The sequence below is a fragment of the Harpia harpyja genome, chromosome 14 (genome assembly GCF_026419915.1).
Source record: "Harpia harpyja isolate bHarHar1 chromosome 14, bHarHar1 primary haplotype, whole genome shotgun sequence".
Taxonomy (NCBI): Eukaryota; Metazoa; Chordata; class Aves; order Accipitriformes; family Accipitridae; genus Harpia; species Harpia harpyja.
Window position 1 is genome coordinate 38,010,295 of NC_068953.1, and position 18,482 is coordinate 38,028,776.

Sequence of the window (18,482 nt, forward strand, 5' to 3'; positions counted from 1 at the left end):
AGAAGCAAAACACCCCCCCCCCCACTTTTTCTGGATTAGCAAATAGAAACGTTTGTTGTGAAGGTCCCATGAGTGCAAGGAAAGGGGAAGGGAGAGCAGAGCTGGAGGGTGAAGATGTCTCCTCTTTCAGCATCTGCCAGATGGTAGATCAGTGTGTGAAACCACACCTGTAGTTTCATCCTATTATTTTCTTAAACATTAGGAAAACCTGAAAACCTAGAACCAAATTCCATGGTTCAGGGAGACCTCTCTGAATTATGCAAAAATATTCACAGGGTAATTATCACAGACCACCAAGCACGTATGAGTTTCCCTTGTAATTCTAGTTCTAGGTATATTTTGGCAGAGTTCAACACTTAATAGTGAATTTTCTTCACCTTGGGTGGAATCTAGGCTAGACTCATACATTAAAAGAAAAAAAAAGCACTAGCTTGTCTCAGTGAAACACAGGGTGGTGACTGTATGTCTGTATTGCTGTTAGAACTTCAACACGTTATTCTGGATGCAGACTATTCTCTTTTGCTTCATACTTAGCCTGGTTTCATCTGTCTGTTAATGGCAACTGCTAGGGTTTGATAAATGGATTGAAAGGTTGTCCAGCTTCACAGCGAGTGTCAGCCTCAGAAACTCACTTATATAACGGGTTCCTCGGTGATTCACAACAGCTATCCCTGCCGGAGCTGCGAGAGCCGGCTGGGAGAACCATTCTCCTGCTCTCTAGTGGTAGAAGCACAAAAAAGCCAAAAATGTTCTGCTTATTCAGAACAAACTCATACGTGCATGCCTTGTTCTTGCTGCACAGACCTGAAAATAGCTGCCAAATTCCAAGTTGGTAACTTGGAAAATGGAAGTATCTGAACTACCCAAAAAAGAACAAGAAATAGTTTAATCCAGTATATACGTATATGCATAACATTAATTCAGAGTGTCAGAGCAATCATTATGCTAAATTCTGGAAGCTTTTAAAGTGAGACCTTTTTGCTTTTCTAGGAGCCCTTGCGGCAATGATTTTGCAGAATGAAAATTTCTCACTGCCATTAGCAGTAGACAGCCCCAAGACACACAATTGCTCAGTTTGGTTACATACAGTAGATAGCAGCAGTAAGCAGACTCACTCACCAGTTTGCTGCCACTTTATGCTGGGATAGGCAGAGCAGCACCTGGTGAGCAACACAGTCTGTTTCATGCCAGAGTTGAACAGCCCTGTGACATGGTTCATTAGGGAATAAAAGTGGTGTGTGAGGCCGTCCTGCATGCTGAAAGAAAGTGGCAGCCTGCTGTAGAAGGTGGTCATCAGTTTTGTCTGCTGGGGCATCTCGAAGGCCGCTCCTGGTAATTCATGGAAAGTCAGGAAGATGTAGCTTCCTCCTTGGGAGAGCAGAGGTCCTGTATCTAGTCATAGCTAACTGATTTATTGTAAGGGTCTCTAAGCAGGTCTGTACTGTCTTTTCAGAGACTGGAAAACTGAGAGATTGGCCATTAAAACTGGATGCAAAACTAGAAATAAAGTCCTTACCCACCTCCCTGCCTCTTATTTCAGGCGTGGCTAACTCATCATTTAATTGTGGCTCACAAGTGTCCAGTGAGGACATCAGCAGCATTACACATCGTCTGTGATCCCTTATGCTGGCATAGCCACCATGGTCTGCGTGGAGTGATCTGTGTTAACTACCACTCCATCTGAGTCTGGGGTCATGTAATAAAAGTAGTAATAGCAGGGAGGCTACAGGCTCATTTGCTGCCTGTCAGCTAAGGACACAATCCTTAAACACATACCTATAATTATAGTTGAGTCCATACTAAATTAAAGGTGAATCTGGACTTTAAACATGCAAACATTTCAGAACAGTGACATGTACTGGAGCCTCTCTACAGTTCTGTATAATAAAATAAAGTTCCCTTTAAGGCTTGCTTTAACATGGGTAACTAAGAACAGATGAGTCAGTGCTGGAAAATTGCAGATTATTCCTTTCACCTTCCCCATCCAGTGGAAAAGCTTTTTCCTACAGTCACCAGCTGACATGTGAGTAGTACATGGTTTGATACCTGGATAGGCAATCCCCAACTTAACTGCCTCAGTTTCTAAAGTATCTATTTTAATCATCATTGCACAGCACCCTCTTCTGCCGAGAGGTGATGAGAAGTGGAAATCCCTCGTCTATCTCTTTGCCTGTCTCTGACAGGCATTTATATACTGAAGAACAAGGTAAGTATAAAAACTCAATTACAGCAAAGAGGGGAGAATCAATAAAGGAATGAGAAGCTGGCAGCCACAAAGATGGGGGTTTATCTCCACAGCAGAATCCTGACACACGACATTACAAGAACATAGAGTGCTCAGATGAGTTATGAAGATTGATATTTATGATGATGACTTGCAGTTGTGCTATTTAAAAAACCGACCTATTTGGTAATGAAAACCTGCTGGCAAAATCTGATCAAAGAGGTGAATTGCAGGAAGAGTAAAATAAGATCAGTAGATCAAATGTTGTAAATCATCAGTGAGGCACATTACAATTAGGGTTGAATTCAAGAAAGGAGAATTATTGGGATTGCAAGCATCAATACATGTCATGCATGTACTGCCTTTTCTTCTGGGAAACACATGCTCACCTCTAGCATTTCCAGACTGACCTCTGTCAAGGGCAAAAAGATAACAACTGTCTCCTAACATAATGATTCTCATGGACTGTGGCATGTTTCAGTTCAACAGAGGCTACACAGGCTTTGAGGATCCCCATTTTATTACCTTAGGAAAGCTCTCAGATTTTGTGTCTTCACATTAGCTTTCACATCAACTTATACAGAATATAGTCCGTGATGTTCATCTGCAGAAGTGGCCCACGGTGCATAAAACTGGATAGGAGCAGAGAGACCAGGTGGCTGTTGGAGGCTCAGAGACCTTAGCTGACTTTGCCTGGGAGATCGTTCATTGTTATTGATCTGAAATGCAAAACAACCTTGAAACAGCAGTGCCTTCTACCTTTTCTGACTACAAGCCTCGACTTTTTTTTTTTTTTAATTCCACTTGCTCTATTTGTTTTATGAAAACTTCCAGTTCCTAATCAGATACTTGCCAGTATATGGTATCTGTGGCACAGGAATCAAAGGTGAATAAGGCCCTCTGAATAATGTAGTACAATCTCTTGTATACTGCATTATTATCTCTTTTCTTATACATTCAAAGAAAAAAATGTGAGACTATCTAGTCCTAAAGTTCCAGCCTGGGATTTCTTTTCTGGTCAGAGATGTCTACTTAGAACATTCATATCAGATGGATATTGAAGTGGGCTGTTCCAGTTTCAATGGTCGTGGCAGCTGGTAGATCAGGTTTAGTGAAAACAAGTATGTTTTGGAATGCATTTAGGAAAATGCTTAAGAAAAGCTGCTTTGAGTTCAGCAACAACAGCTGGATTTTGGTTTTAAGAGGCAGTGTTGAACAAGCACAAGTGGAGAGAAATAGCTTGTTCCAATGGACTGATTATGGGATGAGGAATTAGGAAATCCTGTATTTTAGTTCCTGGCTTGCCCCTGCTTTGCTGAGAGGCCTTGGTGAAATCTTTTAGATTCTCTGTAGCAAGCATCTTGCTTCTTTCATCTCATGTAGCATTAAAACTTGCTTCAGTAAACAGTCACAAAGGCTAGCAGTTTGATATGGTACAAATGTGGCTTGCTTAGAAAATTAAGCAGTGCATATGGTTTCCCTCTTTTAATTTTTAGTAGAGACGAAAATACTGGCAATCAGCATTGTCCCAGCAGTGCACATGGGAGTGATAGTATGTGTGAATTTCCTATTCTCACTGGGTGAAAACACAGATCGAAGAGTGCTTCTGCCTAGTTTTCCCCTATTTCAGGAAATCCTCTCTTTGGTCCCTTTATAAAGAGGAACTAGAATGAAAGAGTGGATTTATAAGGAAAGAACCCCTCAAACTAATTTGGATTTTGGGGGATCTTTAGCTTTTTAACTTTCTTCCTTTGCAATATGCTGCAGAATGGTGACTAGGTGGTTAGGAAGTGACAGCAAGACTGTTACAGGTTTTTAATTCTGGGTCCAGCATTGACTTTGTTGTGGTAATCTGGGCAAGGTAACCATTTTTCCTCCTTTTCCCTACACAGAAACTAGACAGAAGCTGCTGAAGTGAATTTGTGCACCTACTGTAAGTAGCATCTTTGGTGCAAAACAGAGTGAACTTATTTCAGTAGCTCCATGATTTTCACTCTATGTATACTGAAAAACTGCTAGAGGGAACTTAGTAAATGAATGGTTAGTTATTATTCAGTCTTCAGAATGGCTCTATCCAGTTCCTTAAAGTGCCAGTTTATTAGTCATTTTACTTAGCTACCAGGCATTAATAAAACATGAAAGGCTAAAGCTCACTTCATTGCACTTGGAAATCCATGCAGTATAGTTACACAGACAGGGAAATCTCATTATTTTGCATGCATTTTCTACAGGAAAGTGAACATTATGCACCAGCAAAGTTTACCACTTATGGGTTTTAATTTGGATTCACCATTATGTCACACTGCCACGCTCCCAGCAAAATATCTGCAAGAAGCAGAGATGACCCCTGAGAATCCATTGTGGGTCTTTCTTTGAAGCAGGTCCATATTGAAACTGGAATTGTTATGGTCCAGCCTGGTAGAAGCTCTCAGTACTCAGCCCATTAAAAAAAAGTCTGTATGTACTCCCATTTCATGTGGGCACAAGCATCTGACAAGTGTGTGTGAACGCTTGGGATAATGACCCAAAGGCCATATGACACTGTGATTTTCCATGCAGGCATATTAGCAGTTCCATCAAGAGTATGAGAGAAGCCAAGGAATAAGAATGAAAGGTATTGTCTCAGCTTCAGGCACATGTGACTAACAGTTCCCCTGCACGCTGATTTTAATCAGAATGCCAGAGCTGGCACTGAAAAGTATCAGAAGTGTAAGCAAAACACAGAGATGGATAAGGAGGATGGTATGGTTTCAACAAGAGGAGTGTGGAAAGATCTTGGCTGACTTGCAAAGCTATGTAGCGGGATAAGACTCGATATTAGGCAAGTGTTCTGCTGTATGCTAGATCAAATAAGTAATACACAATTCAGTATTCTTGTCCTTTTAGTACAGTAACTACATGATGTACACCTTCTCTGTAGACTAGGATTTACACAACTGAATGTTCAGACCCCTATTCTTACTGCAGTTCTGCTCTGGAGAGAGATTTTCCACTCCAAGTAATGGAGCAGTATGTGTGTATGAGGGCTGGTTGACATTTGCAGAAGATGTTGGCGGGGACAGAATGGGGATATTGCAAGTCAGTTGAAGTCAGTATTGCAAATCAGGTGCATTGTCAGGTGGGTGTTGTGGCAATAGTATTGGCAGCTCTTAGGCAGGAAGAAAGATCAATCCATTTCTGGTTTATAATACTGGTTTTATAAAGGACACATGCAGCACTTGGCTGCGACCCTTTTAAAAGTGCAGCACAACAAAATCTGTGAATGGCTAGCTATTTTTCCCAGCTTAGAAGGAAATCTTTTAATAGTCAAATAGACCACTATAACCAAAACCAGAATCCTGAACTTCTAAGGACCAAAAACCTCCTACAGGACATGAACTTGGATAAATACGATCTAGTTCAGTCTACTTTGGAAGTGTCAAAGTGGCTTCTGTAAAGGGGAGTCCTAATAGTTTACAAACCTCTTGGACATCTTTGAAGAGTCATCAATAAATGGGGAAACGGTGATCCGATTTATACTGTCCATTTGAATTTTCAAAAGGCTTTGGCAAATCCAGTTTTTGAGGAAACTAAGCAGCCCAAGAGGATAAGGGAAGGTCCTAACATGGGTAAGTAGTTGGGTAAACAAAAGAAACAGATGGTAAAAGTAAATGATCAAGCCTCACAATAGTGGCAACAGAGTTCTTTGGGGATTTGTGCTGGGATGTATGCAGTTCAGCATATTCATAAATGACCCAGAAAAGGGTGTCAGCATTCTGGTCACTGGTCATTTGCTTTTCCAGTTTTCCAGATTTTCGTGTAGAAAGAAGCATTATTAACATTTTCTCTAGCCTCGTGTGTGACATGATCTAGGACTAACCCAAATTAATTGCAGATTCAAGTCTAGTATCTGGGATTGAGCTAAAGCAGATCTTTTATAAAAAATATCTAATCTTGTTTTTAAAATTATTTCCTGTGACAGAGAATCTACAAAAAACTTCATCGTGTTAATCTAGAGGTTAGTTGCCCTCAACATTAAAAAATATTAACTTAATTCTGGCCTGAAGGTGTGTAGCTTCCAAGCAGCATCTCTTTTGCAACTATGTCTGCTGGTGTGAGGATTCCTCTGTGTTCAGGTCTCCACCTTTCCATGTGGGTAGTTACAGATTATTATCAAATAATTACTTACACTTCCTTTTGCTTAACCAAAAAAGATTAAGCTCTCAGGATCTTTTCTATTAAAGTATGTCTTCCAGTTCTTTTCCACTGAGCAGGAGGTTCAGCTTAGATTTGGTGCTAACATGTTCTACCACAAGCAGCAAAGGCAGTCCTGAGTACAGTTTAACCACCTTTTGAGAGTCTTCTGCACTGGGGAGACCTTCCAAGAAAAGGGGAAGGGCAGAATCACCAAAGCAGCTCTGATACCACCCTCTTGTAGAGCAGGGAGTAAGTGCATGGTTGAGAACTACATGTTCTAGCTAGCTTAGACTAATAGATCTGCCTCTTGTGAAAAGCCAAAGTAAGCTAGTGAAGTCTTCAGACTACTTAAAGTTGCAGGAAGATGTTTTAACAAATTCTGTGTCAGCCCTAGGCTTGATGGGAAGATCAAGTAATTTTGAATCTCACATTCTTTAGGTCCCACAGCAAGACTCAGTCTTCTCTATTTATTCCACTCCAGTCTTCTCCCTGCTAGAAAAAGTTAAGCATTCTCGAGTACTGAAAAGTGTGGGTGGTAAACGCCTGATCTGAACTTTTTTGCCTGCTGAGAAGTTTGAATTTAAAAAAGCAACAACAAAATTGTGAGCTTCCCCCCCATTACTCATGAACTGGGTATTTTTATCACCACACATTTCTAAATAAATCATGTCACCTAATCCTGTTAAGTGAAACCTGCAAATCCGAGGAAGTAGAAGTCTGTTGCTCCACTGAAACAGGGATTTGTGAAGGGGTTTGCAGAATGGTGAAAACCAAGGACAGAATTAACAAGCACAGAAGTGGCTAATAATGTGTACAAATTTTCTTATGCAGACTTTGAACAGCAGCCTGTCGAGCATCCACTATGACATGAAGTTGCTCAGAAGGAGGAAATTGGTATTTGTTGTTGTTGTTATTTAACCTTAAGTGCTTCCTCTGGGGTAGAGTATGCACTGAGATGTCGCCAGCTTCAGAGTGCTGTTTAGTCTGACATCCCTCTACGGGAGTAGGAGGAGAAAATGATTGCAGTGTCTAGGTCTGCTTTACTAAGCTACTTTATATATATATAAGTATATATATAAAAGTATATATATAAGTATGTATACAGGTTTTTTTACACCAGTAGTGAACGGGAGCAGCAAGCAGAAGTAACTGGTTTTTGCTAGTAACTTTCTGCTAGACACCATAGGAACACGTATAACCTGGGAAGCTAAATGGACAGATGTCCTGCATCACCTCAGGCAAGTTTTTTATGCCAGACCCAGTGAAGGATATAGGCGCTCAAAGGTGTTGTGTATTACAGTGTGTAACTCCTGAGGGCCTGACCAAGCCTAGAGTGGGACACTGAATCTTTCTGTTCTGTGCCCTGGTTGCTCTTCAGGGACTATGGGCCAGCCTGTGTGCTGAGCAGGAAGCAACCTAGCCACAAGGGAAATGCTGACAAAATCAAGTAGCCACAAATTGCTTCTCCCCATCGTCTCACCACAGTTCAGCCATGTGTGGAGCTGCATATATCTTCACATCATCTAGAACACTGTCATAAAGATTTAAGTTTTTTTTTTAAAAAAACAAACAGAGCAGTTCTCACTCTTCTCCTAAATTGCAGCTGCTGAAGCAAATGCCACTTTCCTGTTCCCCTAGTGTCCCACAGGAAGCATCTTTGTGAAGTTGCTCCATTGAACAGAAGATTTAAGATACCATCAATCGGTAGGACAGCACAGGAGGGAATATGATTCTGTCAGCTAATGGTTTAGGGGAAAATCAGGAAGGCCTGTCTTCTGGTCCTGCTCCCAGGAATGTTTCTACAAATCACATGGGAAAGGGCATTGTCTGAAGAGAAGACAGAGTCCAGGAAGCAGCATCTAGAACAGTTGTTTGTTGTCCTGCCCTTGCATTAAATAGCACAGAGATGCAGTGTGCAGTTTTCTCATTGATTTCACCAGGAAAAAGCTTCAGCATTAACAGAAGAGCCAGGTGAGCGGGATCCCTCCCCCTTGCAAAAAACCACACATACAAACACAAGACTACCATCCACTGAGACAAATTTATACAATGATGAACTGATACTATCAAGGCAATGGCCTCAAGAGTCTGTAGAGCTTTGTTTAAACCCTTACACAAAGGTCAGCGGTGTATTGAAAACAAATGAAAGTACAGGCTGTGAAAATTAATCAATGGGGAGTCCCTGGATGGACTTCTAGAACTGCTGCAGCATGGTGCAGGGCTGGTCACTCCCTGCCTGTGCAGAGCCGAACACAGCCTTGCAGCTCAGCTCCAAGAGCATCTGAGCATTTGACATTGTTTAATCAGGGCCAGCTTCTGTGGTTACTGTGTAAGATAAAATCTTAGTTCTTAGTCTGTATGCCTGAGAACTAGGGAGATGCCTGCACGATAGATATTAATTAGCACAAGGGCATACAGTCTGAATAGATGTGGCTGACAAGGAACATCCAGGGAAGGAGACGCACAGATAAAAAAACTCTGAATGAACCTTCTGCCTCCATCCTTCGGGGTTTACTGGGTATTTAATCTTTGTCAAGTGTACAGCACTTGCACTTCCTCATATTAGGAAGTCCAAATCTCATTTTATTATTAGCAACTTGGGTAATACATTGGTTCCTAAAATACCATTTAAAAAAGAGAACAGGAAAAGTGCATTTTCTCTTTTTTCTCTTCCACACATACAACCTTGTTTCCAAAACCAGCAGGTTTAACTTTCAAAAGAAGGAAATGAACTTTTTGGTGAAGATAAGGTTTTCAGAATGTCATCTTAGTTTGTTGAGAACAAAAATGACCATAAAGAAGCTTATAATGGAAGTTCTTACCCTCCTTAATGGTAGCATTGCAACACAACTTTATCATACAGAAAGGTGAATGGAATGCAGACAATTCTCTCCCTGCCCTCTTTCCATGTTCTTAGTTTCTTCTCTACTGGTTTGGATCCACCCTTCTCTGTCTTTTTTCCCTGCTCTAGCTCCTCTTGACAAAGCCTTCTTTAAAACTAAACAAGCAAAAAGGAAACAGACAGCACTGAACCGGTGTTTGAAGACCATGAGATTATGTACTCTGCTGCTGTATTCTGTTCCTCTGCTGTTTAGACTGGGACTGGACTACCTTCCTCTGCAGGGGTTTTGATATCAGCAGGATTTTTTAGATGCTTCAGTAACACCTATAATGAAACAACAGTAGCAAGTGAGAGACAGAGGCCCAAATTGGACCTGGAGTGCTTTTTTGATCCAGAATTGAGATAAAAGCTTAATAGCACAAACACAAATGTGCATGTGTAGACATAGGCAGGTGCAAACTCAAGGAAATAATCTCCAGATTTAGGATAACCACAAGATCTTTCTGGTGTTTAGTGGGTTATATGCAGTACCACTGAAGGGCTCGTTTCTAAAAGCAAAGCCCAGACAGAGGAGGCCTTTATTTTAATCTCATAGAGTTATTTGCAGCCTTATCAACTGAAGCCTATTCCCTTTCTTCTACTTATCTACTGGCTCACTGAGGCACTCAGCATTGCTGACAGTTGCAGACACTGCTGCTGAGCAACAGACATGGCCGTGGCACAAATCATTCTTTTCTCTTGCAAGATAATGGGAATGTCTCCAGGACTCAGACTGGCCTGACCTGGTTGCTTGTTTGTAGAGGATGTACTTATACCAGTAAGGAATGAAATGCAGGCAGAAATACTGTATCTCCCTAGCCTTTGGCCTTGTTTTTATTGGCAGTGAAATTCTATTGCATTTAAGTCACTGAGTGGGAGGGATAACTACCTGAAACATCCCTCTGTGGGTAGCAGCATGACCAGGGGTATATGTAAGGGGTAACGATAAACTAGGATCTTCTGCTTGAAGCTCTTCTACTGCCATATTGTTTAGACATGCTGGCTAAGCTTGTTTTTGCAATTTTGCTATCTTCAGGAGTTCAGAAATCATGAATAAGCATGGAAATGTCTGAGTTCTCCAAAATCATGAAATTACTTCTAGCTGCTTACCTGAGGAAATTAAGCTTATACAGTCATGCTTTCTATCCATCAGTCTGTCAGTTCCCTCCTACTAATATTTCAACCTGTTTGATGGTTTAAAACAAATTTGACAGAGGGATTTTGTCTCAAAGATAGTATATTCCTACATATTTGTGAAAGTAGGTAGCTGGAGTAAAGAGTGAATTCCTCTTGAGTCATAGAATCATAGAATTAAAGGATAATTTAGGTTGGAAGGGATCTCTGAGGGTCTTCTGCTCAGAGCTGCTGCAGCCTATGGCACCAGCATCAACAAATTACTAAACATTAGAGAATCCATGACAGTACAATTTTGAATTATGGAGGAAAAGTTTGTGTTGAATCCTGCACATTAGACATGGGAGACTCCAGTCACAAGGCATAAACCTGTGGCACATTTCTTTCATAGCCATTTTGCTCACAGAGCATCTTGTTTCTAATTAGTCTCTTATTTCAAATTTTTAAATCTTCTGCCTGTCTTCAGCAATTTGCTGCAGGGAGGCATTGTTAAGATACATCCATTAGGATTATGAGTTCTTAAATCAGAGCTGTATAAATGTCTGACAGGTGGTATGGCTGTGAAACTTTGGTTTGCAGTTGCATCAACATCATGATGTTGAGTTCACTTGATTCACTTACTGAGGAAGAGAAAGGGTTAAAGTCAGCCCTGACAGAATTCAGCTCACTAAAAGCAGAGTCTGGACTTCCCAAAGTTGGGGGCTGCCATTACTGTTGTTGGAGACAATAGCACATTTCCCATCAAATCCAGCACTGCATGATAATCAAAAATAGTACAGTTCATGTAGACAGAAGATACATCGTCAGGGACAGACTCTTGAAAAGGGGTCCATTATTCTTTGTGAAGCTACAGCTCATTAAATGCTGGTGAAAGGTGCTATTTTGAGAAAGTGTCATTTGATAGTCACTGAACCGATCCAGTTCGAGCAAATCTCCCCATGCTGTCTCAACCCTCTCCTGAATAATTCCGGATGAGGGTAGGAAAATAAGCTAGTGCTTGGTTTTTAAATAGAAATTTGATGGAATATACATTTGGAAGGCAAATTTTATTGAAGTCCAAGATACACGCTTAATATGAGCATTTCAATGTGAATATTGGAAAATTCATTGGTAGAGTTTAGACCATAATGTAAAAATGTAGGTACCTCATAAACTAAAAGTAATTGTGACTAAATCATATAGTTGCTCTAATCTCAGCAGCTTACAGATTCTATGTAATTTCTCTTCCTCATAGCTTCATACCTGGTTACTTGTCTCTATTTTTCTATTTCTATTAAGTTTTCTATTCTCCAAGGGGAATATTAAAGGTCAGGTGGCAAGATGCTCATGCTACTCAATCTGTTTCTAGCTATCATTTTCAGCTAGTTGCTGTAGTGAGGATTACCAGCTTTTGCAAAACATCTAAACATCCTGAAAATCTCAGAGGTTTATTTTCTGTATAGTCTGCAACTTCTTTCCATAGATACCAAAATGGCTGATTCTTTGGATAACATTTCCTTTTTCGTAGTCCAGCAGCAAAGCTGTTTGTTAGTTATAAGTACATTCCCAGCAACCCCCTATACCCTAGGCAAGTGCTTATATTTTGATCTTGGTTATAGGGATGAAGAGAATGGGATTGCTCCAGATTTGTTTACCACTGGAAACTGGAATTAATATAGCTTTCCAATTATTTCCTGATAAAAGCTTTTCTGTCCTGTTGTGTATCTCATCTCCTGCTGCTGCCTCTCTTGCAAGGCTCCACAGTCCATTGTTGTTAGGGATCTGTTTAGTATATCTCTGCCCCCACTGATGGACTTTGAACTGTTCTTTCTCCCAACCCAAAACAATTCTTGCATAGCCTAAGTGGACTTCTTCCTTCCATCCTGACATCCAGCTCTGTGGGACTCTTCTCTTTCCTCCTTGCCCTCTGGGGTGACTCCCCAGAGTCCAGCATCCTGGCATGGATCTCACTTCCCATTGCTCAGCTGTTTCCTTTATCCTGGCCAGATGCTCAGGTGCCCTTTTCTCTGTGCCTTAAACAGGTTTCAACATATGTTCCAGCAGTTCAATCCCCCACTTTACAGTTTCTGTAAGGAACATGATAGAGCAATGAGAAAGCATTGGCTGAATTTCAAAGAGTACAAGTGTGACAGCACACTTGGGTAATTAATAGGGGTGAGGGGAAGGATAAGATTTGTGTATTTATGGTGATTATTTCTTTATTATCTTCTAGGTATGACATAAGCTGCAGAGGCAGCGAGTGCAGACTCCACCACTAAAACTCTGAGGTAGAATTTCCCTGTTTTGTGGTGTTGAATATTTAATGAATTTCAAATGCCAATTACAAGTTACTTGCTGCCTGCTAGGAACAATAGGAAGTTTTGAAAGGACTTGCTCCCATTCTTGCAATCTATACCACATGTTTGTTGACTCCTTTTTTATCTGAGAATACAAAGGTTCAAGGGTGATGACTGAAACTCACCCAAGCAAAGGTGGTCCTAACACAGCAGCTTGCACTCCTGCTTTCTGTACCCTGAGCTAGAGGATATCAGTTTTTATGGTTCTCAGTCTATTCTTCTATAGTTCTGAGCTCATTAGGAATGTGATTTTTCACATTTGCATTGCAGCACTGGATTTTTATTAAAATAGCACCACGTATATATGTACATATAAATATGTATATATGAGCTGGCAAAATCCCCTAAGAAACAAATGAATCTTTGGCTGCTTCACCTGCGTTCTCCCTACTAAATCCATTCCCTTTGTATCTATGCCAAGTCTTGGAGCAGTATCTGACAAATATTGTTAAAAAGGAACCTATTTCCCTCAAAACCAGTTCTCCCTTTTCCAGGTCTCCGGGCGGGTGGGTTCTCTATACCCCCTTTGAATGTACTGTGCAGCCAATGATAGGCAAGACTTAGTCTTAACAACAGTCCTAGCTTTTCTGAAATGTTCTAAAAATGTGCCTATAAATGTCCATTTGCTGACATGGAAAGCACTGCCATAATGCTGACGATAAATAATGTCCATGATAGTAGTTTCATACCATTAGATGAGGATAATTCCCAGCCTCCTGCACTTAGTTCTTGGAAGGCTCTCAAATAAAAATATCATTACTTTGAAGTTCTCTGGACACAAAACTGTCATTACATTTTAAGGACTTTAAAACTCCCTCTGAGTTTGGTACCTATAACTCCTGGAGCCAAGTTTTTAGAAGTGCTTAGGAACCCACACTTGGAGACAGAGCTACACAAGAATGCATGTTCTGGTTTTTAGCACTTTGGGCTACCTGCTTTGGGCTATCTGCTAGACAAGGCCTAGATTCAATACAGCACTTAGGCTCTTATTTCAGGTTAAGCTTTTTTTTTTTTTTTTTTTTTCCAAAATGGGACCACAGTACTTGCTAAAATGATGTGCTTGAAAAATTGCTTCAAAGCAGGTGTGATACTGAAGTGAAGCTTAATGCTTTATAGATAGGTGTAAAGGTTAACAAACATGGTCCCCCCAAAAAACCCTTAAAAAACTTACCTGTATCTGAGGAATCATATGCATTGTATAGACTGGATGAGAAGTGCTAGCTTCACTGGTGGCTGAGAAGTGCTAGCCAGAATTCTGGGCATGGGGGATATCTGCATGCTTCTGTAATTGTGCAGCAGTGTGCCAGTCAGCCTGACTCAGTCTTTGCACCTGATAATTTTCTTTCCTAGCTACAGAAGTGATAAAGGAGCATTCTGCTTCTCGCATGCTCTGTTGTGTTCTTTCCCCACTTCAGGGCTGTAAGAGAATCTTATTTGTGTCACCAAATAAGGCAGCACTCAGAGAATAATCCCAGAAAGGCCAGGAAATTAAGAGTGTGGGCATTTTCCAAGAGTCGGCTAGAATACCTATAGCTGAAAGAGGACGAACAGCTTGATTCCTTGAGCACGTCCTTTATTGCTCTGTCATTCTCTGGGAACATTAGGGACTGTGTATAAGAAGCTGCATCAGTTTCAGATGTTATGCACCTCATTAATCAAAACACATCCTTTTGGAAAGCAGTTGATTGCAGCTTAGGCACAGAAGTGCTTACACCTCAGCATCCCTAGTGCCTGGAGGAGGGAAGAAGAGGAAAAAGACCTTTAATGCTATCACTGGCTTAGTTCACATTATCTAATCTACAGGAGCATTTGAAACTCGAGATTTATTTCCCCTGAAAAGCTTGTTCTACCAGAAATTGTGATGAAAATAATAATATTAAATAATTTTTGCACTGGGTAGCTTCACTGTAGAGTATTTCAAATGAGTCACAGCCAGTCTAGGTTGTGCCAGGAGGTGGGAGGAGAAGAAGAGCAGGTGAATGCTTCAGAGAAAGGATTCAAGAGAGAGAGTGAGGGAGCAGGTAAAGAAAGATGAGGAAGCATGTGCTGTCTGTGTGTACGGTGAAGTCACTGCTGATGGCTGCATTTCCTTGAAGTAAGAGCTTAAGTAACACCCTGCTGCTTTAAATGGCAGAGTTACCTTAGGGGAGTGACAGATGACTCTGGAAAGGAAAAGGTGAATATTTGTTTATGAAAGCAGAAGCGCAGAGACGGGATGAGGATTTCCTCACTGCTTGCAGTGGGCATTTGTTGCCTGTGTTTAGCCTCTCTGCCTGTCTGCACGGTTCACGTGGTTTCCTTTTCCTAGGAGGTATGATTTTAAATGTATCTAGAAAGCCTCAGATATTGACTCTATTCAAAAATATATGTAAACGGTCTCTCGTATGGCTAAACAGATTCTTAATTTAACTCCACTGGTTTCAAAGGCTTTACACTAATTTGAAATAATTTGAACCAGTTTTATCAATGTAAGAACTTCTTAACAGAATAAACAGCCATTCCCAAAGAAGCACAGGGCAGGATTGATTGCCACCTCTTTTCCTCCTTTTCTCCAAAAAAAAGTCTCAAAGAACAAAAGGTAGGGAAATGCCTGATTTTTTAGCCTTTTTTCCACTGCTTTGGCCTCTATTGTACGAGGTGCATTGTAGCCAGCAGTGAAAGGAAGAAGGATTCCCATCTGGAGCTGTTATTTTCCCAGGAGCACCCTCCTGCGAGACACGCTAGTCGAGGGTGAGCCGCAGAAAGTGCTGACTCAGGTGCCCACTGGGAAGTGGGTTTCCCCGTGTCGTAGGGAGAGCCCACGCATCCCACACACTCCTTTTTCGCCATCCCAGTCCAGCCTCCCTCAATCCAGTAGGGGAGCTCTTAGAGATGCAGCTTTTTTTTTTAATTACTTCTACAGATCCAACCCCGCAAGGGAGAAATAGTAACGTTTTGCATGTCTAACGGGTAAGCAAGACAGCAATGGAAAAAGAAACCTTCCAAACCTTCGGTAGTGCAGACAGGTACAAAACACAACGTGTTTCCCAGCAGGCAAACTTCTGCTAGAAAAGACAGGCACTCCCCAAGCCCCGGCTTTGCATGCAAGTGAGATTTTCAAGGTGAACTGCTGTTTTTTCTTTAGATTTGGATTTGCCCCTTCCCACAAAACCCCGTGTCTTGACAAGCAAACCTGCAACAAAGCAGCCACAACTCCAGAATGAGAAAGGATCGTCAGCATCTAAGAGAAAAAGGAATCTTCTTGCTCCTTTTTTTTTTTTTATGATGCTGCTACTTTTAAATTCACGGCCGCCTGGTATTTTTTACCGTTAAACCAAGGATGGCATTAAGCCTGGCACTGTCAGCTAAAGCCGAGCCGCGGGTGACTTTTGCTCAGCGGCAGGAGTTCTGCAGCGCCAGGGCGACGCGGTCCTTGCAGCCCGGCAGCGGCGGCGGCAGCAGCGGCAGCAGCGGCAGCAGCAGCAGCAGCAGCAGCGGCGGCAGCAACAACAGCAGCAGCAGCAGCAGCTTTGCGGCGCCCGTTCAGCCACACACACCCTTGGCAGCCAGACGTTGCCCTTTTAAGAAGCCCGGGTGCTGGCTCAGGTAGGCAGAGCCTGTGTGCAGTAGTCGCTCCTATGGCAACCCAATAGAATGGGATCGCTTCATGAATATTCCCAGGAGCAGGGGCTGCATGAGGAATAAGTGATGACAGTGATGTAAGCAAGCAGTGGCTGCTGCAGGTTGCAGTTCATTGTGTTATTGGCCGGCAGGTTGAGGAGTTTGAGGCACCCGGGCTTGAGCTTCTCTTTCCGGATGATGTCTGCCCGCCGGGAGACACAGCACATTTGCATCTCGAAGCCAACATGGCAAGGCGGCTGCTGCTGCTGCTGCCTCTCTCCCTCTCCTTCCAGCCAGAAGAGTGTGGCTCTCCTCTAGACTTCTTGCCCAGTGCTCTGGATCTGAGCAGACAGGGATTGCAGTAACACTCACCAAGGGGAGACAAGCAGCAAGTAGCCAAATCGGGACAACGGAGGAGGTGGGGGGGGACTTTTTTGCCTTCCCTCTTTTTTTTTCCTTCCCTTCTGGATGCAGAGCCTGTGTTTTGATGCAGAGCCTGTGGATGCCACAGTCTGGTAAGGAGATGACACGCCAGTCTCTGGTCCCTTCTGCCCCTTGAGCTGGGGGTAGGGGCCTGGGGGCAGTGACGGTTCCCCTCCTTGGGCAGAGCAGGGGGGTCTCTCCCTCTAACTGAGCAGCAGGAGCAGCAGCATCGGCCATGGACAAGCTGCCCCCCTCCATGCGCAAGAGGCTCTACAGCCTGCCCCAACAGATAGGACCCAAGGCGTCGATCATGGACGAGGAGGAAGACAGCGACAAGGACACCCGGAGGAAGAGCATCAGGCTGAAGCCACTGCCTTCGCCCTCTGCTGGGAGCACCCGGGCACTCGGGGGAGACCCCGGCAGAGGGGGGGACCCCGGCCTCCAGGAGACAGAGGCAGGCAGCAAGGGCGCCAAGACCAGCACCAATGGGGACTGCCGCCGCTTCAAAGGGAGCCTGTCCTCGCTGACCAGCAGGCACCTCCACGACGCGGCCGAGGAGAAGAGGCTGATCGGCGGTGAAGGGGAGCCGGCTTCACCTAGTGAGGACAAGAGCCCCCCCAGCAGTGGGGAGCTGGAGCAGGGACTGCCAGCGCCCCCACCACCAGCATCCCCCCCGGAGCCCCAGCAGCAGCCCCCCCGGGCTTGCTCCTCTACCTCCATCAAAGTGGAAGGAGGAGGAGGGTGCGACCAGATCACCCCAGATGAGGAGCAGAGGCTGGGCCAAGCTGGTTTCATGCAGAGGCAGTTCGGGGCCATGCTCCAGCCGGGGGTCAACAAATTCTCCTTGAGGATGTTTGGCAGCCAGAAGGCCGTGGAGAGGGAGCAGGAAAGGGTTAAGTCTGCCGGGTTCTGGATCATCCATCCCTACAGCGACTTCAGGTACAATCCCCCCCTCCTGGCCCACTCATGTCCAGCTCAGACCTTTCCGCACAGCGCACACACCCAGACTTAACTTTCCTTGTTAATTTCCTAGTCAGAGGAGCTGGAGGACACATCCAAGATCTGCTCCAGTCAAACAATCTGCAGGTTTCATTTATATTTAAGCTTAATTTTAGTGTCCCCACACTATTATTAATTTTAAATTGTGTTTTTAAACCAACAAATGTCTTTCGCTTTGGCTTTTTGTAAGGGAAAGCCTCTCCATAAGTTCAGTGTAAATGGGGAAAAACGTTCCCACCTGATGCACAACTCTAGACTAAAAGAGTGGTGTCTGCTGCTTAACTAGTCCTGCATCTCCAGTTCAGAACGTATGGTCTGCCTGGTTAATGTTTCAGTTCCCATTTTCGTACCTGAAAGTCCTCTTCCTTCTGCTTCCCCAAGAGTTAGGGAGGGATGTTGCTACTGTTGCTGTTCTGTATGCTTCTTACTGCAGCATTGCTTGTCAGGAATTGGTGTGTGCAGGGGATAGCAGCATTCATTAAAAGGGAACTTAACACCTTCAGAGTCTTACAGAGAAAGATTTTCTTTTTTGCATCTGTAGATCCTTATTTGCAAAATTAATTTGGGCAGGGAATAGTTAACATTGTCTTTATGAAAGTAACGGCCTGCTTTCACTCAGACGGCAACATTTCCATGAAGGATGGATTAGGATGGAATAAGGAAATTAACTTGTAAACCCTAGAGCCAATTTTTGTATAGTTCTGTATAG

General features: G+C 43.0%; 1 protein-coding gene across 1 annotated transcript in view; it reads left to right on the plus strand.

Moving 5' to 3' along the window:
- Positions 1-16,142: 16,142 nt before the first annotated feature.
- HCN4 (hyperpolarization activated cyclic nucleotide gated potassium channel 4) overlaps positions 16,143-18,482 on the plus strand; it is a 105,945-nt gene continuing 103,605 nt past the window's right edge. The window contains exon 1 of the mRNA XM_052808869.1: positions 16,143-17,713. Coding sequence (XP_052664829.1) covers positions 17,010-17,713 — 704 coding nt within the window. The 5' untranslated portion in view covers positions 16,143-17,009. The remainder of the gene's footprint in view (positions 17,714-18,482) is intronic.